This window comes from Filobasidium floriforme (genome assembly GCF_021052385.1).
Source record: "Filobasidium floriforme strain CBS 6241 chromosome Unknown HD553scaffold_1, whole genome shotgun sequence".
Lineage (NCBI taxonomy): Eukaryota > Fungi > Basidiomycota > Tremellomycetes > Filobasidiales > Filobasidiaceae > Filobasidium > Filobasidium floriforme.
In genome coordinates this window covers 893,898-912,243 of record NW_025763622.1, presented here as the reverse complement: position 1 = coordinate 912,243, position 18,346 = coordinate 893,898, and the positions used below count along the sequence as shown (strand labels likewise).

Below are 18,346 nucleotides of genomic sequence, written 5' to 3'. Positions count from 1 at the left end.
ATACAAAAGGGGGGGGGGGAACCTCTAAAGCGCGGTCTTTGAGGCGCAGACGACGATGACGATTCTTCGAAACGGAAAGCTTGAACCCGGGTCATCCATCATCATCTCTGATCTCTGTGTACATCTCCCAAGAGGCCAAGAATCCAGTAACCAGCGACCAACGACCAGATCTGCAGCTTCTATCACCTTTAGATATACCGAAGAAACCCAGCAGACATGTTCAAAAAGTGCGCCGCCAGCTGCAGGCGTGACTTTCCGCTGATCAGATGAAAGCGGGACTGACGCTCTTTATTTCTGGATCAGATTTGACCCCAAGGAGGATATCGCAAGCTCGACCTCGCTCAAGTCTTCGGTCCAGCGTCATATCAGGACGTCCATATGCGAGCAGATCCCATTCTTGACCCGACCTGCTTACACCGAAGCGTCAACGACGGGCGACGCATCAGCCGCGGCCGTCGAGCCTGAAGCACAAGCTGAAGAAGCGGCCCCGGTGGAGCAGGTAGAGGAAAAGACAAAAGGTGGGAAAGGGGGCAAGAAGAAGGGCGGTGGAAAGATCGAGAAGAAGGGTAAAGGCAAGAATGCAGCGGACGAGAAGGAGGAGACGGCAGGAGGACCTCAAGAGCCATTGCAGGTCATTGATGAGATCTGGGCAAAGAAGGAGGCCATTGCTATCACGAAGTGGTACGCACACAATACTGTACAGACTTATTGCCCCGCTGACCTTGTTCTGTTCGAATTCTAGCCGTGATCATATCACCATCTATACTCTGGACAGTACACCTTTGATCTTCCAACACTTTGACGGGCCTCTCGTACCGACCCTGAAGGTTCTGCATCAATGTCAGTGTTTCCCTACCTTTGATCCACCTCGGAAGCGCAGGTCGCTGAAGTCGAAACTGTATCACTACACGTAGACCCAGACATGCTGCCCAAAGTCCGCATAGATAGGGGTGCAATCAAGTTCCTGCTAGCTGTCAGTGCTTAGCTAGATATTCCCTGAACTATCCTTGTGATACGTATTGACGGCATCACTTTCGCACAGGGCGCCAACATGATGGCTCCCGGTCTACTATCGGCAGGAGGAGACCTGCCAGCCGGTCTTCCCGCCAACTCGATCGTGGCTATCCACGCCGAAGGCAAAGAGTCTGCCGCGGGGATCGGTAAATTGACGGCAAGCAGCGAAGAGATTCGAAAGGCCGGCAAGGGAGTTGCTGTCGAGGTCATGTGTTACCTCGGGTGAGTCTTCCGCTCATCTCTGATGTCGGAATGCATAACGAGGCGTGCGAGCTGACAATGCATTGGAATGATTTATACCTCCTTTTTCGTAGTGATGATCTCTGGAAGGTTGACAAGCTGTAATTTACGGTCTACCCATATACATAAGAGGGTTGTGACGAGTGAATCTCGCTTTCGGCGCATAACAGATGTAGATCAAAGATTACGACGAAGCCATACAGTGCTTGACACGGACATAACATATCAATAATGATGACCGTCGACGATATCGAGTAGCTGAGTAGCGTAGTTAAAGATACCTATTGCAGCCAGATAACCATACCGACGCCAAGGCACCCGAGATTGCTTCGTCCGCCTAAGATGACAATTCGCCGACCGAATCGAATGTGCCGACCTGGCTGGCGAGCTTGGCAGGGTCGGCTACGCAAGCGAGTGAGCAGATGTGGAGTGCACGACCAGGCGTGAGAAAGCAATGTCACGCCGACCAGGCATGTAATCGTGTGGGAGTATGGGTGAAAATGCTATGGGGCTAATGCTATATACAACGACTGGTTCTCTTGTGTTTCTTGTATGCGTTTTAGGGGGCAAAACCAGAACGAGGAGATGAGGGAGAGATCTTGGTCTAACAGACTTCGAAGTTCCAACACGTCTTCCCGCCCTGCCTGTCCTCTTTCTTCGTTTTTTCGTGTTGGGAGGACCGCAGTCGTCTACCATATGTCGTGCAGTTGATGAATGTGGATATGGTATGGAGAGGCTGATGCGTATTGATGATCAATTCTTTTTCTTGTTGGGAGAGTTGTGTTGGAACAAGCAGAGGTGGTAAAACCTCGATGTGGTGATGATGATGGGGGATTTTGGGGTGTCGCTGAATGCTCAGCCGAGCCTGGGTCATACGACGACGCGAGCGTCGTAGGTCCGCTTGAACTCGGATGTCGACTTAGAGCGAGATCTACGATCGACCGACTCGTCCGACAAGACCTTGGACGAGGCGGTCGGCGAAAAGTCCGGGCCGACTGGGCGGATCTGTTTACGATTGGGCTTGATGGTAGCCAGCGGGGATCCTTCTCGAAAGCCGTCATAGTTGACATCGCTAGCTTTGGCGCCGCGGCCCCGCTCGACGGATTGGCCAGCCTGCTGCTCGTTCTGAAACGAACCGACAATGGTATCGAGCTCGGGATTGTAATGGCTATCACGAGTTGTCAGACGAGGCGCGGCGTGGTGACTCCGGAATGACTGGTCATCGCCACTGGAACGCTCTCGATCGCTGCTGGAATGCGACCTGTCCCGATTCCGGCGTCCCTGACTACGCTTCCTGTCCCTCTCGCCGTCTCTTTCTCGCCTCATCCTCGAGCCCGACCTGCTCGTCCTCGGTTGAGCCATGCCGTCTAAACCGAGGTGCGACGAGGGCGCACGGGACGAGCGAGAACGCGATCCTTCCCTCTCGACGGCGCTCATCTTGCGCTCTCGACTTCGGCCTCGGCGGGAAATTTCCCTTTCCGTCTCGGGGGGAGGAACGAGACCGTCCTCCTCCGAGTCGGAGCAGATGACCGGCTGTGCCCGAGCGTCCATCACGGTGGCCGAGGTCGTCAATTTGGGCCTCAACCCGGCAAACAAGTGAGCGGGGAAAGACTTCCTTCGGTTATCGACAGCGGTCTCCCTGACGACAATCCTTGGCCTCGATCCCGAACGACTCTGCCTCTCATTATTGCCGTTCTGAGCGGACTTGAGAGCAGCCGTGGAAGACGAAGCCTGGAGCTGGGGCGACTGATCGCGCGGGTTGGCACTCGCATTGGAAAAGTCGACGGCCGACGAGGGCGCTCGAGAAGCGTTGGCGGCGAGGAGCAAGGGCGAATGCGTCCCATAGGCAAACGACTTTCGCTGTCGATTATCCCCGTTCTGCTGTGTGGTGAGGACAGACGAGTCCGAGACATTCCTCAAAGGAGCAAATGCCGGAGATCCGAGCACGTTGGTGGGCCTCGGCGCTCCATTCGAGTCGTGACGTTTGGTCGATCCGATCGGGAAGAGCGCCAAGGGCGAAGTCACGCTGTTGGTATGCCCCGGTCGACGACCGTACCGCAAGGTCGACTCGATACCTTTGGTAGGAGTTCCGTTGAGGTGTTCCTTGTAAGACTCGCGTTGACTGTGAGACAGGTCGGCTCCAGGAGAAGCGGTCTTGTATGTCGGTATCTTGACCGGATTGGACGAGGTGCTAAACGTATTGTGGTAAAGCGGATTCGCATGAGGATAAGCCGGGGGAGGTAGCGTAAAAGCGTCCTCTTTCGGGCTGTTTTCGAGTCCCAAGACCGGATGCGCAAAGGGTGAAGGCGATTGCAATGGCGACGAGGTCTCCGATTGTGACGGGGTCGAGGCCGAAGCGTCTTGTCCACGGGGTCGAGAGCTCGACTTGATGTTGGAAGCCAAGAGAGCCGGGAGTGAGGCCATGATCGAGGGCGAATCCTCGATACCCGTCCGAAGACGCCTCGAGTATCCGTCATTGGCCTTGCAAACGTCGTCACAATACGACCTGGGAGATTACAACATGGTATCAGTCTCGCTTGTCCTGATCGCCATGTTTAACCCGAACCGCAGACACTCACGCATTGCTATCCCGCAGAGGCTTCTCGCAACTCATGCAATACCCGATATCGCTAAATATGTCCGTCGTCATCCTGGACGTGTCAAACTTGCCGGACCTGACTTGCAAGGTCGGTCTTGCGTAGACCTGTTTCGAGGAACACCAAGGGGCGGCGTGAAAGGGTGGGACAATGGCGATCTGACGAGGTTTCGACGGGGATTGATGTCGAATCGTCGATCTGCGACGGGGCGCAAGAGTGTGGGCAGAGGCGGTGATCGAGGTCAGGGGTGGCGGAGTAGCGGGGCAGAGGTTCGAGGGGCCAGGAGATCGGGAAGATCGTTTTGGGTACGGGATCGACGGTTGGCAAGGCATGTTTATTGGCAAACGAGTGTCAGCGTGCGTGTTGCTTCGGAATTATGATACGTCCGGTTTCGAAATCGAATCGGTGAGGTTTATTGGTTGACGGTCTTGGCCTTTTCTTTTTTTGCGTGGTATTCGCTTTTGTATCAATTTTGTGTGAGCAATGCGGCTCTCGTTTTTTCCCCTCTGAGTGATGATGTTTTGGTGTTTTTGGGGGGTGAAGGCTCAGTGCGACACTCTCTTTTTGGCCTTTTGGCTTTTCGGGGATGTGGAGGGTTTAGGGGGATTTTGGGTGATCTTCCGATCGAAAATTTGTCGAGACGACGATGGAGGGGGGGTAACGAATGGAACGCAAGAAAAAATGCATTTCAAGAAAGCGAGCGAACTCACCAAAAAGCTATTGCTTCAGTTCAGGCCAGGTTATATACGTCCTGTACGAAGAGAGCCAGCGGAGGGTACGGATCCTCGGCGCTGGGCTTGACTAGGATCACGTCTGTATAGCGTCAGACGCTGCGACTTTGTCGACGAGGTGGCTCCTTTGTTTGCCGGTTTCGTGTCTCGGGGCCTGATGTAAGATGTCGTCCTTGCTTGCGACGGACGAACTATCGATTCGATGGGCGGGGCTTGAACAAGGTGGTTGTGTTGAGGAGTGACGACCGGGCGGACTTTTGAGGTGCGACTGGTTGCGACTATCGACGATGGTCGTTTCAAGGGGATATAACGAGGAACAGCGAGAGTACGGGGTAGCCAAGGCGAGGTTTTCAGACGAGGTGACGTGACCAGGATGAAAGGAGGTCGTGAGTGCACCCGATGGTGACAGGGTTGACGAGGATCGAGGGACAGGGCAGGCGATGATGTGATCGGTCGCAAACGAGTCGTCAGATGTCGTGATGTATGGCGTCGGTCGAGTGCGAGTAGGTGATGGGTGGTGGTGAATTATGAAAGGTCGACGAGGAACGACACCGAGGTATATATAAAGGCAAAGGTGTATGCAAGGTGGGGTGATGGTATGTGAAGAAAGGTGAATCAGCCTTTTTGATTCGTTTCGACCAGAGCTCGTGGAGATGGAAAAGAGCTGAAATGTGTGTTCGCTTGGCCCGAGGTGAGCGGTGTTCGGGTGGGGGGCCACAGGGGAAAGGAACGTGACAAGGGGGGTCGATTCATGACCCCGCTCCAGCTCCATCCATTCTGACGGCACGAAATTGACCTCTGTTGCCTGTGGAATGTGTACATGTGCTCGCCGAGGTCATAGGTCGGAGACCGGAGATGGTCGTCGTGGCCGACATCGTGGTCATCTGCTGATGGTCGAGAGTTTCGAACCCGAAATCGATCATCGCTGCGCTGCGTAATCTCGAACGTGATCCGTTGTAACAACCCTTTCCACCGATTCCTTTCCAATCGTGGCAGATCATCCTCGGCTAGAAACGGCGAAGCTCTCGGCCTCTTTCACAAGGATCTCCCTTTCACTCCACCCTGCCGACCCACACGATGCTTCATCTGCGTGTGTCCCCTTTGATCGTTTTGTTTGATGCTGAAACCCATCAATCCCTTTGAACGTTCGCTCTCGGCAACCTCACTCCCCGCCGCAGCCGACCGATGATGATCATCATCACGACTGGCGATCGAGAGAACACTTCGTTCTACCCTCTCTGCCCAACCCGATCCACCTTGTATCACCCTCGAAACACACTCCACGAAAAGAAGGAAGAACAAAAGGAAAGTCTGAAACTCACCTTTTGTAGTTTGAATTCCGGATCTAGTCTAGTCTCCTGCTCTCTCTCAACCTATCTGCTTCCCGACTTGTTGATGATACGGTGCTCAGAACGGTCGATAAAGGTTCGAAGGTTGATGGTATTGCTTGACAGTTGATGGGGGTAAGAGGTGATGTGGGTCGGTCTTCGGGGATACGGCCTTTTGTTCGGGATCGAGAGCTGATACGAATCCAAAAGGCGACACACGTCGGACCACAGTTTTCACTTGATCGCCCTGTCTAGACCTATCCTAAAAGGTATACGGCGGGGTGGGACCGTCCTTTCGTCGACCGAGTGATGAGAGAGGTGGGCGCAAGGGTTGAAAGGGTGATGGGGTGGATGACCTTGGCGATAACGTGTGTCCCAAAATTCGGCGAGTTTCGCTGACTGTGCACGAGCTGGATCTCGATTTCGATTATTTCGATTTCGATTTTCTCTCTCGTAAACGTAAAACCCGGGGTCGAACCGAAAGTGACTCGGGGTAATTGCGATCCACCAGGGGTCAGGTCCCAGTAGAAATGCGGAGAGAGGGGAGAGGACGATCTTTTTTACCCTCGCTTGCACGGACAAGAGGATTCTCGAGATGTCGTCGTAGCGCGTTTGCGTTTGAAAGATCGAGTCGGGTGGAGGATCGAGCGAACGTTTCTCTTGGAATTGCAGTAAAACTGGGCGAGAGGTCGATCCAGTCGATGATGTCGAAGGCGAAAGTGAAGGGAAAGAAGGGAATGCCTTGTCTGTCAAGACTGGGCAAGACTTGCTTGGATGGATATCGTATTACAACTGCGGGCCGGATGACCTCTTTGCTACGCTACGCTACAATTGGGGATGAGACTACGTTACTACGTCGTTCCGGCCGGGACGATCACTTCGGGCAAAGGCGATCATGGAGGCTTTTTTTTTCTCCCTCGAGGCCAAGGAGGCAAAAGATGAAAATCACGCAAGAAGGTAAACAAGGGGATCCCTGGTCAGAACAGGTCCGTGGTGAACCGTTCTTCGTATGGGTGCATTTGGTATAGATGGGACACGGGCATCTAGCAGCGCATTTCGTATCACCTCTCGCAATCCGACTGGTGCGAACAACGGTCGCGAGCCGACAATCACGCACGGTCGCTGACCCATGTTGATGACATGACCCGACGGCTCGAGCCCGTAAAAAACGGTATTGCGCGATGCAATGCAGGCCCGCGCATGCCGTGATCGCCGTCGTCGTGATCGAAACACGTTGCTCGCCCTGGATCCGTCTCTTGTCATTTTGCCTCTCGCCCGAGGCTCGGTCTCAAACGCCAAAGCCAAAGACCGGCAGGCTTGGACCTGGAACGAACAAAACGAACGAGGAAGCGAAATGACGTCGGGTCTGGGCGATCACGCAAACTCTGAAGAGTTCCGACCCGCGGTTGACGACGCAGAGCACGGAGTATCCGAGTGGCGAGGAAATCACGAGATTCAGGTCGCGCTCTTGCTAGCAATGGCGAGCAAAAGATGTCGACATGTGGGACGACGTCTGACTCGAGAGGATACGAATCCAGAATCTCTCGTTCGATGGCATCTACGACCATGAGGGGTGTCGCCCCACAGAAGGCACCGACGAACACAAACCGAGCCTTGCGCGTCGTCGCACGTTCACCTTCCACGAGTACAGGGGATGATGGACATCACGGTCAGATCCGAAACGGACGCAACGTGAACATCGAGAACGTTCTCTTGACCCCGTGACCGACAGTGTATATTTGTATAGTCCGGCGAGGGTACGGCACGGGCATCGGCAGGATATCAACGTTTTCACCCCCCTTCCTTGGCTGCCCACCTGCGCACACAGCAGAGCAGAAGAAAAGAAAATGCGCAGGAGCTACGTTGAATGCTGAGTTTGATCCAGGCGCGCCCGTACAACAAATCACTTCCCCAAAGCTGCTTCCTTCTCGAATCAACGGTCGCTTTCGGGACGTTTCATCGTTCGAACCGGGGGCCACTTCTCTCATCCAGGACCAGCTCGATCTTCACGCGCGAACGAAGGGATCTCGATCTTCACCTCCGAAAGGCGCGCATCGCGGACATCCTTTTCTAGCGTTTTTTTCAACTTCAACCTGAAAAACGGGTTTTTATTCAGCGTTTTCACTCTGAGGGGAAGATTAACCCTGTGCTGGTCGAGAAATACGAAATAGATGGGCGAGACAATGAGAAAACGGGGAAAATAGTCTGCCCCCTGCAAAAGCTGGAGCCTACGTCTGCCCATCTGCATGTACGCTTCTGGGGCCGGACTGCGGGGGTTTCTGACCAGATCCGGGGTCTCCGTCTTTCGCGCTTGGCGTGCTGTGCGTGTGGTTGGCACACAGCCTTGGTCGAAACGATTTGTTGCGCCGACGACGGCGTCGCTGACGGCACGGTGATGTGTTGTGTAGCATTGTGCACCTACAAGAGCTGGACGATGACATGTGGAGGTATGCTCCGGGCTCGGTCGGAGAGATGAGGCGAGGGCATTGCTTTCGCGCTTTTCCTTTCGATGGTTGCGCCATCGTGACAGCACAGCGAAGACGGGTTGCGGTTTGTGAGAAAGTCTCGGGACCTGATCTTCGTGCTCTCGCTTGTAGCTCGCATCGAGGTCGATGCAGCAATTCAGACTCTGATCACGCCATAACGTGACGTGGTTGACTGCGCTTCCCTTCATGCATATCTGCAGGCGCAGGAACAGACGAGCATATGGCCATTAACAGGCAACGGATGGGCCTCGTAGCACCGTCACGATGTTCAACTAGGATTGTAATAGTAGGACTAGTCGCACGGTCTATTATTTGTATAGTTTGTGAGCGGTATATCGCTACTATTGATGCTGTACATCGACATCCGCGGTGCAACACTGGTGTTATCGATTAGGCGCTTGAGGCTAGAGAGGCGAGGGGCGACGCGTATGTGAGATTGTCGCTCGCTCGCTCGTGGCCACATTCCCCCTCTCGCGCGAGGGCGGTTGATGAGCCGTTCTCATCCATTTCCGCGAGGTCGACCTGCTTGCATCTACACCCCTCGTTATCTCTCTCATACACCTCACACCTCCCCCCTCTCCTCTCCCCTTGCGCCGCTCCTGTGATCACTTCGAACTCGAACCTCGAAGCAGCCATCGCATCGGAGCGGACGAACACAAACACGACACGACACATCATCACTTCGCCGCACCTTTCACCTCCTTCCCGCGCGTCATCCGTCGTTCTCCATTTAGCAATTTCCTACTACTAGCCATTAGAGAAAGGGTCTCTACCCTCTCGCAACATTCACAGACGATCAGGAGGTCATCCTTTAGGCCAGGAGCCAGCGAGAAGAAATAGGTGGCGACTTTTCTCCACCTCCTTTTCTCCGTGACCGCAATCTTTCACCACTTTCCACGACATCGCCGTCACGTTTCGCCTTTGATCTATTCAGTAGCTGCAACCTTGAACAACGCTATATTCAGTTTTCTCTCTCGAGCACGGATCCCCCTCCCGGTGAGGAGTCGCAAACACGTCCACAGTCTCGCAATTAGAAGCCTCGCTTTCGACTCGCTCTACCTCGGCCCGCCAACCTTGAATCTGGAGATACAACTGGATTACAAACCTTGCACCTCGCAGCGGAATTTCTTCGCCTCTTTCCCATTCCTACCAGAACCCCTCCGTACTCTTCGCAATCATCTCGGCATCAAGACATCGTAGACGCCACGAAACACTGCTAGAGTTCAACCCCTGGCATTCCGGGACATTCTCGACTACCGAGCGGCTGGGAACGCATGTCAGGTCCTAGACCCAGCACGCGGTCCACTCGGTCCAGGGTCGTTGGGGATGTTGCCAATCTCCCCATCGCCTCTGTCGGGTCGGCTCTCGGCAAGGCTTCTTCATCTTCATCAACCTCGCCATCACCATCGCCGGCAGCAGGAGCTGATGCCAAAATCGAGGGCAGAGAGCCGATCGGCTTGAGAGCGAGGAGAAGGAGTACGGTGAATGAGCGAGTCGGGTCGATGTCGCCAGCAGCTGGAATGTCAAGCTCGAGTTCAAGTCCCACGACAACGGTGAAGGAGAAACGTCGGGTGGTCGAGGTCGTCATTCCGGCTCACGATCGTGCCCCGCTCACGTCTCCCGTCAAGGTCGATGGTGGGATTGGTTCCGGAGGCGAAATCGATGCCGGAGTTGGTGATAGCGTTGAGGCCATTGCAGTTGCCGGTCCGGGCCCACGGTCGATGAGCTTGCGAGGCGGAGGAGGTCGACGGGCTTCAGTCTCTGGACTGCACGCGACCGTGGTGGAATCTGTTCCGGTCGCTGGAGCAGGATCAGGATCGGCGACGATAGCGACCCGGTCGTCAGCGAGATTTAGAGAACAGGAGCAAGGACGCGCAAGTATGGTGAAGCGAGAACCTCTTCCGAAAGTGGATCTGGCTCAGGAGAAAGGTAAGAACGAGAAGAAGGTCAAGCATGAGGTACCGAGTTCGGTCACTCAGGTCGAATCGGCGATAGCGGGACCGTCCAGGATCAAGGCCGAGCCGCAACAGGAGAAGCAAGATCAACCAGAACGGGTCAGGAAGGGCAGGGGCTGGAGGAAAGGATGGGGCAAGTCGGATACGAAGACCAAGAGTACAACCGAGACTCGGTCGGAGATGGCCAGTCGGAGCGCATCGGTGACTGCCTCAATATCGGCAGATTCAGGGACGACGAACCTGGAAGTAGAAGAGCAAACTGGCGTGAGAGAAAAGCAGTCGTCGTCAACTCAGGACCCAGTGACTCCAGCGCCAACAAGAGAGAATACTGCGATCCAGACTTCGCCGATCGCTCGATCTGCGCCGACTTTGGCCTTTCCAATATCGACGACCGGTGAGAGGCAATGCGACACGACTTTCCAGTCTAAGCCTGCACCAAGCGTGTCCGCGAGACCCTCGAGACAGTGGGTCGAGAGGGCTCGGGGCAAGATCACGTCTCAAAGAACGATTCAAGAAGGACCGACGGAACCTGCCAGTCCGACCTCTCACAGTCTCCGGAGCACCAAGGGACAGAATCCTTGCACCATTCCTTTCCCTCCGGCGGACGTCATCGAGCCTGATCATGGCGGGATCATCACGGCGGATGAGGATGAAGAGGAGAACGGACAGATTGTGCAGGACGACATGAAGGACGACAAGCTTATGGCCGTTTGTGCGGCTTTGGAGACGTTCGGAAATAGGGCATTGACGCCGACCGAGATTGGGGATATTTGCGTGAACCAAGGGTGGATCCGACCAAGGTGAGCTTCTAGTAACTTTCAATCTTGGATCGACTGATCAACTTTGCTAATGTGTATACGTTCTTGTGTAGCCCTGCTCTTGCTCCCCAAAACCTGGTGCAGAGCGCTATTCGGGCTTATGCTCGACGATGCGCAGTACATCAGCCCGAGCGAATTATGCTCATCCGCAAACGTATCCTTGCCGGTTACGCCTTGGAATCTCGGCTTCTTCCTGCGCTCCATCCATCGGCGGCACGAGATGGCCACAGGAGGAAGGGGACGGTGTATTACCTCGAAGGACGGGTGGGAGGTCGCGAATGGACGAGTCCGTTTGATGACTTGCCAGAAGATCAAGAATCTGCGTCCGCCATGAATGTCGTCAAGCAGACATCGCATACGCAAGTCAAGAGAAATGGCAGCGGTAGGCAAGCGAAACAGGTCAGAGCGTCTAGCAGGTCTGCTACGGAAGATCCCATGGATGTGGTTGCGCAGGACGACACAAATCCGGTCAAGCCGACAGGATTGAAAATTAAGATCAAGCTTGGAGGCATGGTCAGCGCAGTCGCAGAGACGGCACCTATAAGACAGTCGGCGGACGCCAATCCGGAAACGATGATGGACACGCCAAGCGAGTATGAGACTACAAGCGACGATGGCTCGGGAAGCGAGTCTATCGAGGAAGACGATGGCAACGATCAGGATAACGGCATGTCCGGCACGTCGACCGACGATGATTCGGAGGAAGACAGTGAAGAGTTTGATGATTCTCGGGACGAGAACGGGCTACCTATGACCGGAAGCATCAAAGATCTTGCCCGCTCCTTCTTCATGGACAGTCCGCCCATGGTACCGGTCGCCGATTCGCCTATCGCACAAGTCCGTTTCTCGCCCTTTGAGCCGATCATGGAGCCGGCCTTCCCCAGCAACCCCCTGGACGGCATGTTTGAAGATTCGGACTATATGCCTGCGCTATCTCCGCCGGATGCACAGTCGGGTTCTTCTTCCGAGGATGAGGACGAGGTTGCAACCGAATTCATGGACACGCTCGATCTCGACAGGCTCGGTTATCGAAAGACCTCGATCAAACGAGTCGGGTTCCACCCTATGGCTTATCGTGATGTGCTTAGTCCTGGAGATGCTGAAGGTAGCGAGATTGATACGCCCGCCACGACCCCCAGGACGTGTTATGACGAGGACGATGAAGCGGAACACAAGAAAGCTTTCATGGCTCCCGTTTCGGGCATGGGCTCGGATGAGATCCTGGATGTCGACGAAGAATTGCAGAATGCTGTTCATGTCTTGGGTCAACTGCTGCCCGATCTGTCGGATTCCATCGACCAATCGACCGAGATCTCTACCACCAGGCAGGAGCTACAAGGGGTGGGAACGCAGGCCGAACATGGCGATACTGTCATGACATCAGCGACTGCTCCCGTCGCGCAAGCCAGCTCGAGCCAAGCCATCACATCGGTTCGACCTCGTCGCAAGAGCTCTGTAGGCGCACGCGACTTCATGAGACTGTCGCTTCCACTTCCGGCTTGTCCAGCTCCAAGTCCTCTGAACTCGCCCACCTTCGCAGATCGAGCCGGATCCAGCACAGTATCGAGCCGAGAGTATCCTCTTGGGCAGAGCGATCCGGAACGTGGGGGATCGCCAACTGATGGCGAAAACATTGCAGGAACCAGCGACCTGGAGCTACTGCCTGATCTTGGACGGCAACTGGCTATCAGCGACTGCGAATCGGCGTGCATCTGTAGTCTTGAGACAGACGCCAACCTTGCAATGGACGTCGATTCCGCTCATACCCCTAGGGATTCTATGCTGATCCATCAAGGTGGCGATGAGCTTGACCAGGATGTTGACCTGTCAAACGAACATTTGTCTCGATCGTGGGCAGACCTGTTGGGCCCCGAGAGTGTTGGCATGGAGGAATTGGACAATGTGTGGGGCTTCATGAACGCTGCGGTCACCGCTGCCGCTGTGGATCAAGGCAAACGTAGGCGGCGGGGCGAGCCAGATTGTCAGAGCATTGCGTCAACCAAGAGCGATTCTTCCGATCGAACGCTGCAGCAAAAAGATGTCTGGGGCATTATCGGGGTCGGCTCGACGCTTGATACAAGCTCACGAGCGCGCCGTATTGAGAAGGCCCGGTTTGCCCGCGCTCTCATACGCGCCAAGGCGATTGCGAGCAGCAACCCCTCGGGGTCTCCGTCGAAATGTAGTGGTGGCGAGCGGCAAGATCACCAAATCCCAGACGACGCGATTGGCATGGAAGACGTGGCCGATGCCATCCTTTCTGCTTGGGCCGATGGCGAGACGATCTTGGAGGATGTCTCGGAGCCTTCCAATACTGATTTCGCAAACCGGGACGAGGAACATCTACTTGGTGCCAGTTTCCAGTACTCCGACCTGGACGAGCATGCCATGGGCGTCAGCCCTTCTGTTTTGACGAAGTCGACGGATCCAGACGGCATGCAAGAAGCTGTACTCCGTGGTGATCGTGATGTTAGGACACCTTCCGGAGTCGGAGTGGGCTCTGAGAGGTCCGACATACAGGACGTCGCAGCGGTCACGGTGAAAGCAAAGATGGATACTGTCGTTGGAACTGAACCAAAACCCGGCGCATCGACTTCAGCCCCGCTCGCGAAGCTGGCTTCTGCTCCGCCGCTCCAGACTCAGACGGGCTCCTCGACGACCTACGCCAAACTCCCAGCTAGACTACCAGCACCCCCGCGTCCTGCCGCTTCGACTCCTACTTTCGTGAACGCCAGCAAGCCGACGTACCCTCCTGTTCAAGCTCTGCTCATCGACAGCGTATCTGTCTTTGCCATATCGTGGAACGAAACATTGATCTACCGCCGCATCGAAAGCGATTATGGTATGTCCGAGTGATCGATCGACCTTCAATATAGCACAACGTACTGACTCGCTTCTCTAAATGCCTTAGTCAACTTTTCCGCACTGCTTCGAGCTTTGAAGCACCCTTCGGTAATGGAGGTCGAGCGAAGAGTCGGTCAACATGCTACCAGCATGATCTTCCGGGATTCCAAATTCGCCGGCGTCGACGGAGTATGGTTACCTCTAGACGTTGCAGAGGCCGAAGCCGCAACCATCCAGGTGCCTTCGTCCCTGGCCTCAGCCTTGTTTCAAGAAGATATGGCCGGTCTCGTGAGTCTACCTCTGCTCAGCTTGTAACCGTCCAGGCCGTTCTGACTCAGACCACAACCTATCGCCTACCTAGTTCCCCGAACCCCTGGCCAAAATCAAAACCATCTTGGGTGCACAGGGCGACGCACCCGTACAGAGGAATGCGGTCTTCAAAGGTGGTCGTTATTTCGGTATACTGGTGAGTGGTTCGACCCATCGCTTCCACAGGCCGCCGCTCATGCCGACGTTGTACTTGTGAATTCCAGTTTGGATGCATGGGCGATTCGCTCACCAAGGACAACCAAAACACAACTCTGACCCTATCGTTACCGCTTCCTCTGGCCGACCCCAAAATCTCGTCCTACGACTCCCCCCTTATACCTTCGAAACGCCTCAATACCGTGATCACTGCCTCGAACTCTGATGGCCCACCGAGCAAGCGACGAAAGCCGTCCATTTCGACTGGATCTGACCGTCGGCTGACGCGAGCGCAGAAACACAACTCATGATGAACCAGAATATTACGCCCTTTTACGAAATAATCAGCCCCGCACTGAGCAAGAAAGAATGGCTAGCCACCGTTGTATATACGAAAGAGCGCACGCGCCAAGAAACCCAACTTTGAGCAAGACTGCAATATTCAGATGTAGTACAATACAAGTCTTCATCAGAGATCCACGATGTCCGCAACCGTGATATCGTCGATGTCCGCTTGCGATACAAGATCCGAGCAATCAAACAAGTCCATCTGGTGATTGAGCCCTGAGTGTGAATGCACAGGATAACTCCCGCCAAACCCACCCCCGTTCGATGCGCCTCCCGCTGAAGACAGGTAAAACACCTCTTTGACCCGCGAGTGAACCAGTGCCATGACACACATGACGCAAGGCTCGTGCGACATGAAGACCGACAACGACGTCAACAGATAACCCGCGCCGTTTCTGGTGGCTTGAATGTCGGCAAAGGGTGAAACCGTGCGAAGTTTCGCGATCTCGGTCACGCAGCTGATTGTCGCATGTCGCAGAGGATGCCGCGCCGCTTTACGCGTGTCGACTCCCGACGCCCTAATGTCGGGAGTAGGAGGTATTGCGTCGGGTTCATTCAGCTGCGCTTCCAGCGGCGGCGAGGCAGCGTAGACTGCAACCGGAAGCTCGCCCTGAGCTCTATTCCGCTTCGCCAAGTCGATCACTATCTGCATCCCGTTCTTGACCCATGCTTTGCGGTCAGCAGACCATGGTAAGTCGGAGGCCACGATGGGCCGTTGCCTGAGTGCGACTGGCCAGAGGGCGCGCAAATGTTCGACCTCTTTCATGCTGTGAGCCGCGCGGGCGGGAACAGTCTTTTGCACTAGCTTCAGGTCAGAAAGTTCTGAGTCGTAATCGGCCAGATCCGCCTGTACCTCGGTTCTGGATTTCTTTGATGTCAAGTATAGGGCGATCAATGTCGTACCAGCCGATAGATTCTTGTAGATCCGTCTCAGATGCGACAATTCGTCTTCGACTAGCTGCCGGTTACGAATGTATCTGCGAAGAGACCAAATTTGTCTAAGCCGTGAGAAAACCGTCTGACACGATATCGATTTTGACGTACTGCGACAACTTCCCAATTAGCTGAGCTGGCAGGTCGGCTGCCCATATTTCGACTGTACCGCAAAAGCTTTAGTCTCGGAGGCATTTGCAAGTCGGGCATCGCCGCGTGACGTACGAGTAGAATCCAGTGCTGGCTCTCCCCCCTCGGATAGCCCTGGCACTCTCTTGACCGATCGCCAACCCGCAAATCCGAATTCGCCTTCAAATTCGTCTTGTCCCACCTCTTCTGCTTTGATAGTTTCGACGTCTTTTACAGAAACTATGATGGCGGGTGCCAAGTCCATTGCCTGCAGAGCCGCTTGATACGACGGCTCCTCCAACTGGGCTGATGCATCAGTCATAACGGGCGGTGCGAGTTGAACCTCTGACTGTGCGGATGTCGTCGCGCTCTTATCCGCCTTTCTAATGGCTTTTTTGTGCTGATACTTGGCAGTCTTTTCGTCCTGGAGCGCCTTCTTTTCCCGTCTACGAGCTCGCTTTTCCTCATCCTCGTCTTTGAGATTGTCCTGCTCAACGTTCAGCTCTGAGAAGATGTTCTCGGATGTCGCTTCTGTTCCTGTCAGGTTGGCCAGTGAAGATTCTATGACTGCTTCTGGTGGATCGACAAGCTGCACATCGAGAGGAGCTCTCGTCGGTTCGTGCTCCACATCTTCCTCTGTATCCGCTGCCAGCCCTTCAAACCCGCTCAGAAAGGCATCGGCAGCTTCCGCGGCCTCTTCCTCGTAACCCCGCGTGCTCTCCGCCACTGCTTTCCCATAATCCGGCGAGAACCACAATTTCGATTCCTGTCCGTAACAGATAAAGAGTTCCTCGCCCTTGCGAACCGGTCGACAAGTCATGAACACCATGGCGGGTGATACGTCGGGCGACTTGCTTGTCGGAGCCCGGCGAATAAAGTTGACATTGGGTTTGGGAGAATGATTAAACATCGAAGCTGCACGTTCCGTGTATTTAGGTTCATGGTGATTCAGTCAGCAACAGGTCGCAAGGGCAAAGCACAGCCGATACTAACCTATCCCGAGTCCGACCGCCATCCCGCCATTACTCCAGTTAAACGCATACCCGCCCAGAACTCCGTCGTTCAGTTTGCCTTGCTCCCACTCGTGCTGAGTCAATATCAACACCGGTGATTCTTCGAGGATTGTTCCCGCCGGGATATCTCCTGGCGCAAAAACCCCTCGTCCGGCCGTACGCGTCTTTCGAACTTCTAGTCCTAGTGGGTTGTGGTAGGAGATCTCGTCCTCTTCATGCTCGTCTTCGTTTTCATTTCCTGCTGGCTGAAGCAAGACGGGTGCGAATATCTATCAGTCCATAGAGCTTCGCTGTTGAGATCAGAGGGGGAAGTTCACAAACTGGGGATTCCGGGAAATCTTCTCACGTCGAGTGAAGAGGGGCGCCGAAATTGCTGTGTGGCATGTGGATGTGAGGATTCTGAGGAGCGAAACGTCATGCCCTTGCATTGCAATGGCTAGCAGTCGGCCGTCCTTCTGTCAAAGACAAGAACGGGTCCACGAAGCAGATCAGAACGGCCAGCTAAGTCTCGTGGCTGATGGGACCGACTACTACTCACGATAACAACGGCCAGTGTAGCCTCGGTCGTGCCCTTGTCCACCCAGACCTCTTCAACCGTCCATTCCAGCCCTTCTTTCACCTCCCGCTCGCCCGCCTCGGACTCCAAGGCCGAATGCAGACTAGCTAAATCCACCTGGTCCTTGCTCATTCCCTTCTGAGCGCTCTCAGCATGGTCGAGCTCTCCAGCAGTTTCTGGCTGACGAGAAGATGAACCCGAAGGCGAGTCCGAATTCGTATCCGAAGTCATCCCGAACCATTGTCCAATCCCTCCCCATTTGCCCGTACTCGCACCGCCCGTACTCGCACCGACACCGAGAGCTGAAGTAGAATTCGAGGTATGAGCAGTCTCTTTGACCTTTGATGGTTCACTCGACCCCAACCCCAAAGTCAACGAGGGCGCCCAGGAAGAGATGCCCAGCTTCTTCCAAGTCCCGCTTTCCGAGCGGTGTTGATGGGTCGCTTCACCTGACACAGTTTTTCCGCTTTGCGACCCGTCAAGCGGCGAAGAACCGGTTTGACGAGTTTGTTCGTGCTTCCAACGGAGGTGGTCCTGTAACGCTAGATCATCCAAGATCCCACGTCCGCCAGCACTATCGCTTTGCGCCAATATCCCGTCCGAGGAGATCAAGATGGCCTCCACATCCGCACCCTGTCCTTTCAGTTCCTTCACCAAGGCCTCCCAGGCGGCCGAGGTCGTAGGCTCATTGCTTAGACCCGCGGCCTCATGCTCGAAATCCGAACTCGGTCCGGTCAAGCTTTCTCGGGTAGGCCGAGCGCCCTTGATCCACCCGCCGAAGAATGTCCTCAGAGCTGACTCTACCGCCTCCCTGCCTTGCGTCTTGAGCGTGTTGGATGGGGACCCGTACTCGACCTGGAAAACGAGCGTTACGCCATACCAAGTGAAGCGA

At 54.9% G+C, this 18,346-nt stretch overlaps 4 protein-coding genes across 4 annotated transcripts; 2 read left to right on the top strand and 2 right to left on the bottom strand.

Moving 5' to 3' along the window:
• Nucleotides 1–59: 59 nt before the first annotated feature.
• HD553DRAFT_302681 (uncharacterized protein) lies at nt 60–1,647 on the top strand. Its single transcript, XM_046178776.1, has 6 exons — nt 60–227; nt 304–681; nt 743–840; nt 915–973; nt 1,043–1,236; nt 1,329–1,647. Exons 1-6 carry the CDS (start codon nt 217–219, stop codon nt 1,357–1,359), a joined length of 771 nt encoding a protein of 256 aa, XP_046040170.1. The 5' UTR covers nt 60–216; the 3' UTR covers nt 1,360–1,647.
• Nucleotides 1,648–2,124: 477 nt separating this feature from the next.
• HD553DRAFT_321198 (uncharacterized protein) lies at nt 2,125–4,183 on the bottom strand (the record flags this gene model as incomplete). Its single annotated transcript, XM_046181219.1, has 2 exons — nt 2,125–3,760; nt 3,834–4,183. 2 exons carry the CDS (start codon nt 4,181–4,183, stop codon nt 2,125–2,127), a joined length of 1,986 nt encoding a protein of 661 aa, XP_046040169.1.
• A 5,270-nt stretch (nt 4,184–9,453) lies between these two features.
• HD553DRAFT_8004 (uncharacterized protein) lies at nt 9,454–14,865 on the top strand. The gene is made up of 5 exons (XM_046184500.1): nt 9,454–11,151; nt 11,223–14,008; nt 14,078–14,298; nt 14,372–14,476; nt 14,544–14,865. Exons 1-5 carry the CDS (start codon nt 9,671–9,673, stop codon nt 14,784–14,786), a joined length of 4,836 nt encoding a protein of 1,611 aa, XP_046040168.1. The 5' UTR covers nt 9,454–9,670; the 3' UTR covers nt 14,787–14,865.
• HD553DRAFT_8018 (uncharacterized protein) lies at nt 14,866–17,598 on the bottom strand. The gene is made up of 6 exons (XM_046184503.1): nt 17,437–17,598; nt 17,220–17,353; nt 16,879–17,139; nt 15,982–16,800; nt 15,868–15,919; nt 14,866–15,800 (listed from the first exon to the last, which is right to left on the bottom strand). The coding sequence occupies exons 2-6, from the start codon at nt 17,314–17,316 to the stop codon at nt 14,945–14,947; spliced, it is 2,085 nt and encodes a 694-aa protein (XP_046040167.1). The 5' UTR covers nt 17,317–17,353; nt 17,437–17,598; the 3' UTR covers nt 14,866–14,944.
• Between the last annotated feature and the right edge of the window lie 748 nt (nt 17,599–18,346).